Raw genomic sequence first — 7,779 nt, forward strand, 5'->3', positions numbered from 1 at the left:
CATGGAACCTCCTGTGCTCCAGTTTGCACCCACTGCCCCTTGTCCTGTCACTGGACATCACTGCACAAAGCCTGGCTCTGTCCTCCTGACACTGCCCTGAACAGATTTGTGCCCATGGATGAGGTGGCCCCTCAGTCTCCTCTTCTCCAAGCCCAACAGCCCCAGCTCCCTCAGCCTTTCCTCAGCAGGGAGATGTTCCCCTCCCTCCAGCATCTCTGGGGCTCTGCCCTGGGCTCTTCCCAGCAGTTCCCTGTCCTTCTGGAACTGAGGGGCCCAGAACTGGGCACAACAATCCAGATGTGGCCTATTTGGAGCATCTCCTGTGGGTCCCTGAGGAACAGGACCTTCCTGGAGGGGAAATTTCTTTCCTGGAAGGCAAAGGAGGTGGTTTGTGCTCCCCAGGAGGGCGGGAGCAGAGCCTGATCTACGAGGAGGTGCAGCCTGGCCAGGGCTCGCGGGCGGGTGAGGATCTGGGCTGGAGCTCCAGCGAGTTCGAGAGCTACAGTGAGGACTCTGGAGAGGAAACCAAGGTGGAAGCTGAGCCAGCCAAGCTGCGGGCATCCTTCCAGCCCAAGGTAACCCTTCCATCTATTGTGAAATTATGATTATTATTCTTTTCCTTTTTTGTTTTATTTCCCCCCCTGGGTTTGCTTGTCCAAAGGCACCAGAGCATCGAGCTCCCGCAGACGGCGAAGCAGAGGATGCTGCAGTTCCCGGAGTCACCCGGGACACAACCAGCCTGAAACTTTGGGGATTTCATTTCTTTCTTGATTTTCTTCCTTCCCCTTTGTTTGTTTGGGGCTTTTTTTTGGGTTCTTTCCCCCCCTTTCCTTTAACATTTTGGCACTGCTGGAGCATGGCTGCTGCTTCCCCCTGCGCTTGCTCCCTTCCCTGCTCAAGCACAGCTGGATTTGGGGCAGATGCTGCTGCTTTGGGATGGTTTCTCCTCTTTTTATTTAGATTTATTTTTTTTTTTGGCTGCTTACTTGGATCTCACTTCTCTGCCTTCTCTCACCTCCTCTGCCTTCTCCTCCTGCCTGGTTTGCTTTGGGCTCAGCTTTCTCCAGACCTGAATAGACTAAAGGAGAGATACGCCAGGACTAAGAGGGACATCCTGGCTTTAAGAGTTGGGGGGAGAGACATGCAGGAGCTGAAGCAGAAGTACGATTGGAAGGTACAGTCCCTCCTACATCCCTTGTCCCTTCAAATTCCCAAGGGAGGGTAAAAAACCAAAACCCAACCCCTCCTGGAGTTTATCCAGCCTGAATTCATCCCATTTTATTCCCCAGAAGAGGATAAAAAAATACATATATATGGAGTTCAACACCACAAAGCTGCCTCTCATGCCCATCTGTCTTGCAGCTCCTCGGCCTCCAGCTGCCCAAACCATTTGCTTTTGGGTGGTTTTGGGGTTTTTTTGGATGAAACCAGGTCACCCGTGGGATAGATGGAGCTGAGAAGGTTTTTTCCTCCCCTCCCCAATACGGGGTGGAAATCAGGTGGGGAAGGAGATGATTTGGAGGTGTAGAAACTTAGTGCAAAAGCCTTTCCCAGCCCTAAAGCATCCAAGTTTGGGGTTTTCTGGCTGGGAAGGTGATGTTGGTGTTGGCTTGGGCTGAAGATGCTGTGATTTGGGGTGTGAAATGCTGAAACCTCCCCCCCCCCATCCTTTGGGCTCTTCTGCATAAAATCCCAGCCACGAGGAGGGGATAGATGGGCTAACACCTCCCTTCCCTGTCTCCTCCCTGCTTTTGCTGCATGCTCCTGCTTTGCTGGCACCTGCTGCCCCATGACATGTCCCCACAGAGTGGGGAGAGATGTTGGAATGTCCTGCTGCCTTGGCTGGCTGCCCCTTCTTCCTCCCCCCTCCCCAGGCTGGGTGGGGAAAATGGGGACCCATGCTCAGAGGGGATGTCCCCAAGGGGGTGGCACCGTTGTATATGGAACCAAACTAGGGGGCAATGCCTGGAGGGGACATCCCCAAGGAGCTGGCAATCGTGGTATCTGGACCCAAAATGGAGGATGATGCTCGGAGGGGATGTTCCCAACAGGAGGGTACTGTTGCATCCAGATCCCAAATGGGGGCCTGTGCTCAGAGATGTCCCCAAAGGGGTGGCACCACTGCATCTGGAGCTAAAATAGGGGATGATGCTCAGAGGGGACATCCCCAAGGGGGTAGCACCATAGTACCAGGAACCAAATTTGGGGACAATGCTTGGAGACATCCCCAAGGGTGTGGCACCACTGCATCCAGACCCAAGCTAGGGGATGATGCTCAGAGGGGATGTCCCCAAGGGGGTGAGACTGTTGTATCTGGTCCCAAAAGAAGGAAATGTCCCCAAGGGGAGGGTAACACTCCATCCAGAGCCCAAATGGGGAATGATGCTTAGAAAGGGTGTCCCCAGGGTGTTCGTACCACTGCATTTAGATCCAAAATGGGAGATGATGCTTGAAGCAGATGTCCCTGAGGAGGTGGCATCGCTTTATCCAGACGTGACCTGGGCTCCTGGTGCTGCCTCGAGCCTCCTGGTCCCTCTCATCCCCCTGCCCAGATGACCCAGCTGATGAAAGCTGCCAAAAGTGGCACCAAGGATGGTTTGGAGAAGACCAAGATCGCGGTGATGAGGAAGGTGACGTTCCTGCACAGGAGAGAAGCTCCGGGTAAGCAGGGGAACCTCCCTCTTTGCCTTTGAGAGCCCCAAAAAAGCCTTTTTAAAGAATATTAAAAAAAAAAAAAAATTAGTTATGAATCCTTCTGGCTTTCAGCTTTTCCTTCTGCTGACTTGTGTTTCTGTGCTTCAAGCTCTTATTTGGTTCCCTGTGCCCTCTCACCCCCTTTGAACCCCTCTTGGTTTAGCTCCAAGCACCCATGTCCAGCTGGGACCAGGGCACTGCCATCCCCCACCCCCAGCACCCACGGGTGCTCCTGCCTTGGATCTGCCCTGAAATACTGTGGGGTTTTTTATGATTTTATTTTTTTTGAGGGGTGGGTGTTTTCCTAACCCTCCCCCTGTCACGTAGGGGATGGGGAGCAGAGGAGGAGGAGGAGGGCAGTGGAGGTGGAAAAGCAGCCCCCTGCCCGGAGGAGCTCAAGGGCCTCCCTGGAGCAGCACAGGGGAGGTAGGATCCCAACGGATGGTCTTGCTGCTCAGCTGGACCTTCCTGGGGGGATCTGCTGTGTGTGGCCCCAGCCTTGCTGCATGTCCCTGCCTTGGCTTAACCTCAGCAGGGTGGGGGTTTAAATGCTTTTAGGGTGCTGGAGGGCATCCCTAGGGTGTTCCAGAGCACCCCCAGGGTGCTGGAGGACATTTCTGGGGTGCTGGAGGACATCCCTGGGGTGTTCCACAGCATCCCCAGGGTGCTGGAGGGCATCCTGTCCCCACGCTAGGGAGACAGGGAGCAGCCTGCCTGCCGAGGAGGTCCATCCATCCTCCCTGCCAAAATTAGGGAAGGAAAAAGGTCACCCGGGCCTCCAGCGCCCTCCCCTCCGGTCCTCCCAGTTCCCGGCTGTTTACCGGGGCCGGGGATGGGGCCGGGGTGGCCTTAGCGGGGCCATGTGGAAGAAGCCGCTGTCCCCCCGTGGCGATGCCGCTTTGGCTCGTTCCTTCTCCTCCTCCTCAGCTGCTTCGGCCTCGGGTAAGGGGTGTCCGGGCCGGGGGAGCAGCCTCTTGCCTTCCCTTGTTTCCTCCTGCCTGTTGCTTTTTGCTTCCTTTCCTTTCCCACTTTCCCTGCTCTCACCCAGCCTGGCCGTGAGAGTTGGTGGCTTTTCCCCCCCAAGCAGGGTGGGCTTTTTTTGGGGTGACAGGGACCCTTTTGTGTCCCCTCCCCGCGGGGACCTGGCTCAGTTCCCACTCGCTGGTGTCAGGTGACAGGGGCTGCTGCCTGGGGACAAACTGGGCGATGCTGGGAGGACACTGGGATCCATCTCCACTTGCAGCCAACCCCATCCCAAACCCAGAGGCTGAGGGGGCTGTGAGAGCTCCCTGAGAGCCCCCACATCTATCCCTGCACACCCCCCCGCAAAAAAAAAAAATAATCTAAAAATGTTTTTTTGGCATTTGTTTGTGGTTTGTTGGGTTTTTTCCTGCCCTGCAGGGGACTCGGATGAGGAGGACACGGGCTTCCTGGAGGTCACTGTCTCCGACATGAAGCACCCACCACCAGAGCTGGGCCCCATGCCCGAGGGGCTGAGCCCACAGCAGGTCGATTGGGGGGTTCAGGGTGTGGTTTTTGGGGGTGCAGGGGGGGCTGGTGGCTTCTCCTCCTGCCCCACCCCTGAAACTCATTTTTTGGGGTCTTTGGGGACAGACAGACACACACACACTCACACCCCCCAGCTGAGGGCTGCTGTGGTTGCAGGTGGTACGTCGGCACATCCTGGGCTCCATCGTGCAGAGCGAGCGGAGCTACGTGGACTCCCTGAAACGCATCCTGCAGGTGTGTGTGTGGGGGGGAACCCCCCTTTTATGGGGTGAGGTTTGGGGGGGGGGGATATGCTGATGCATCAGCACCTCCTGCAGGATTACAGGAACCCCCTGATGGAGATGGAGCCAAAGGTGCTGAGCGCTCGGAAGTGCCAGGTGGTGTTCTTCCGCCTGAAGGAGATCCTGCAGTGCCACTCCATGTTCCAGATCGCCCTCGCCTCCCGTGTGGCTGAGTGGGACTCAGCTGAGAAGATTGGGGACCTCTTTGTGGCCTCGGTAAGAGACAACATCAGGGGACAGCTGCCAACCCTCCCCCTGCGCCCTTCTCTGTCATAGCAGTGGGGGTTGGAGGATGTCAGTGAGGCCTCCCCATCTTGGGGTGCCACCAGCGTCCTCAGACATCACTCTGGAAAAAAATACATGAGTACGCCCAGGGTTTGAGACCCCCCACTTTTTTGGGGGGTCCCATGCCATCAAGGTTCTTCTCCTGCCCTCTCCTCAGTTCTCCAAGTCGATGGTGCTGGACGTCTACAGTGACTATGTCAACAACTTCACCACTGCCATGTCCCTCATCAAGAAGGCTTGTCTCACCAAACCTGCCTTCCTCGACTTCCTCAAGGTCAGCAGGACCCAAAGGTGGCTTCATGGTGCTGCTGGTCACCATGATGGGTGTAAACTCCTCTTTTTTTGCTTCTTCCCCCCGTGCAGAAGAGGCAGATGGCCAGCACTGACCGGGTTACACTCTACGGGCTGATGGTGAAGCCCATCCAGAGGTTCCCCCAGTTCATCCTGCTCCTGCAGGTAGGGGCAAGGGGTGTCTGCAGCCACCTTGCTTTGCACCCCATTTTTTGCAGTCTGGGTGTTGTTGGAAAGGGTTGAGCAAGGAACAGTTTTTTGGGTTGGCAGTTTTGGGGACCATCCCGGGGGTCATCTTCCGAGCTTTTAGTTTTGGAGCTGCTGAAAGTGCTTCCAGTCATAACATCCTGCAACAGAGCTGATTTTCCTGGGTGGTTTTTCTCCCCCATCCTCTCCTTGCTCCAGGACATGCTGAAAAACACCCCCAAGGGCCACGCAGATCGCCTGTCCCTCCAACTGGCCCTCACTGAGCTGGAGACCTTGGCTGAGAAGCTCAATGAGCAGAAGCGCTTGGCCGACCAAGTTGCTGAAATCCAGCAGCTCAGCAAGAGCATCAGTGACCGCAGCAGCCTCAACAAGGTGGGTCCTTCAGCCTCACCTCCTCAACCTCCTGGTGGGATGAGGTTTTGGAGCTGGTGGGGGGGGAGGTTTTGGAGCTTCCACCTTCCTCTCCATGCCAGGGGCTTTGGGAAGCCAAGATCCTTGTTTTGTTCTGAAAGGATGTTGAGCAAAAGCAAATCTTGAGGTTGGCACCAGGAAATTCCCCTCCAGGGAAAAGCAAGGACCAGCTGCTTTGTTTCATCTGCCTGATTTTGTAACCGTTGGGTGGAAAAAAAACCCAAACTCAACCAAACCTAAATGAAGTTCTTGCAACACATCCTGGGCTGGGGACGGCTGTGGTGGTAAAAACCACAGGGGACACCCTCCAGCTCCACCCAGGGATCAAAATTTAGTGTCACAGGATGAAAAGAGACCCAGAAGGGTTGTGAAAGAGGCCACACTGGTCTTTCAGGGTTCTGCTCTCTTGGTGGTTGGACATAGAGGGTGTGAAGGGGTTTGCATGGAGCATGTTGCACAGTCTCTGCAGAGCTCAGGGCCACACGTGGCTCCAGCTGGAGGGAAATCCATGCAGTAAGGGAAAAGCAACCCAAATTTGGGGGGCAGGAGGTTTTGAAGAGCCCCCAGGCTGAGCTCTGCCCCCCTGCTCCATCCCCTGTGCAGCTGCTGAGCTCGGGGCAGCGGCAGCTCCTGCTCTGCGAGACGCTGACAGAGACGGTTTATGGAGACCGGGGGCAGCTCATCAAGTCGAAGGAACGGAAGGTTTTCCTCCTCAATGACATGCTGGTCTGTGCCAACATCAACTTCAAGTAAGTGCTGATGGTCCCAGACCCAAAGATCACTTTGCAAAGCTCCAACATAACAACCTATCCCCTCTTCCATCTCGATTTTTTGGGCTTGGTAGGTTTTGTTAGCTCTGCCACAAGGGCTTTTAAAAGCAACAGGAGCTTGGTTTGGAGGGGGAACCCAACTGGTTTGGGGTTGTTTTGCACCCCACTTTTGGGATGGCTCCATGCAGAGCCTCCATCCCCTGGTGCTGTTGGGGTCCTGGAGCTGGTGCAAGGTCCAGGAACCTGTGGGGACCTGTGGGCTTGGTGGAAGTAGATGCTACGAAGACAAACCTCCTTGAGCTTCCCCTAATACCTCTTTATTGATTGTTTTTTTCCCCCCCTCTTCCAGGCCAGTGGACCTAGGGTAGGTGCCAAGTGTGGTCTGCTGTGGTGGTGTGCCCCACATTTGGGGGTGGGCATGCACCAGTGCACGGCGTGGCGGGGGGAGGAGGACACAGAGTGTGGTTTCCAAGGGCTTGCAAGGGGGGAGCCACGGGTCTGCAGAATCACTTACGTGGGGTCTTTTTGTGCCTCCTCCCTCGGCAGAGGCCAGCTGGAAATTAGCAGCCTGGTGCCCCTGGGTCCCAAATACGTGGTGAAGTGGAGCACGGCCCTCCCACAGGTGCAGGTGGTGGAGGTGGGGCAGGAGAGCGGGACCTACGACAAGGACAACGTCGTCATCCACAACGCGGGAGCCAAGAGGCACGTCCCGGCCGGGCAGGCTTCACACAGTGAGGACCCATCCGTGGTGCTGGGCTTGTTTCCCTGGGGGTGGGATGGAGCATCCTCCATGGACCTCCTTTTTCCCATTTCTCTCCATAAGATAAAGTCTACCTGGGGCCACCGCGGCTCTTCCAGGAGCTGCAGGACCTGCAGAAGGACCTGGCAGTGGTGGAGCAGATCACTCTACTCATCAGCACCTTGCATGGCACCTACCAGGTAACCTACGTGCCAAAGCATGGTCAGACTCATGGTTTGGGTAGAACCAAGCTTGGGTACTTTGCAGTAACTGTGTGGTTCTTTGGGGTCTCATCCTCCTCCTCCTCGAGCCCCATGGATGAAATTTGAGGGTGATTCAGGCTTGTTTTGAAGGCACTTCCACCATTTATGGCTTTTCCTGCAGAACCTCAACATGACAGTGGCCCAAGACTGGTGCTTGGCCCTGCAGAGGATGATGAAGGTGAAGGAGGAGGAGATCCACTCAGCCAACAAGTGCCGGCTCCGGCTCCTGCTGCCCGGGAAGCCGGATAAGTGAGTTTGCAGACCATGGGTGGGCTCTTCCCACCTTGGTGGGGTGAGGACAAGGCTGAAGTTTGACCTGGTGATGCTTT

At 55.9% G+C, this 7,779-nt stretch overlaps 1 protein-coding gene across 1 annotated transcript in view; it reads left to right on the plus strand.

Moving 5' to 3' along the window:
- Positions 1-7,779, plus strand: part of ARHGEF10L (Rho guanine nucleotide exchange factor (GEF) 10-like) — an 18,978-nt gene that overhangs the window by 1,916 nt on the left and 9,283 nt on the right. Inside the window, exons 3-15 of the mRNA XM_009995789.1 lie at positions 406-575; positions 1,058-1,174; positions 2,553-2,661; positions 4,096-4,202; positions 4,360-4,437; positions 4,521-4,700; positions 4,927-5,043; positions 5,133-5,225; positions 5,466-5,639; positions 6,282-6,427; positions 6,995-7,179; positions 7,272-7,387; positions 7,572-7,699. Coding sequence (XP_009994091.1) covers positions 1,142-1,174; positions 2,553-2,661; positions 4,096-4,202; positions 4,360-4,437; positions 4,521-4,700; positions 4,927-5,043; positions 5,133-5,225; positions 5,466-5,639; positions 6,282-6,427; positions 6,995-7,179; positions 7,272-7,387; positions 7,572-7,699 — 1,466 coding nt within the window. The 5' untranslated portion in view covers positions 406-575; positions 1,058-1,141. The remainder of the gene's footprint in view (positions 1-405; positions 576-1,057; positions 1,175-2,552; positions 2,662-4,095; positions 4,203-4,359; positions 4,438-4,520; positions 4,701-4,926; positions 5,044-5,132; positions 5,226-5,465; positions 5,640-6,281; positions 6,428-6,994; positions 7,180-7,271; positions 7,388-7,571; positions 7,700-7,779) is intronic.

This window comes from Chaetura pelagica, unplaced genomic scaffold, assembly GCF_000747805.2.
Source record: "Chaetura pelagica isolate M959 unplaced genomic scaffold, ChaPel_1.0 scaffold234, whole genome shotgun sequence".
NCBI classification, from domain to species: domain Eukaryota; kingdom Metazoa; phylum Chordata; class Aves; order Apodiformes; family Apodidae; genus Chaetura; species Chaetura pelagica.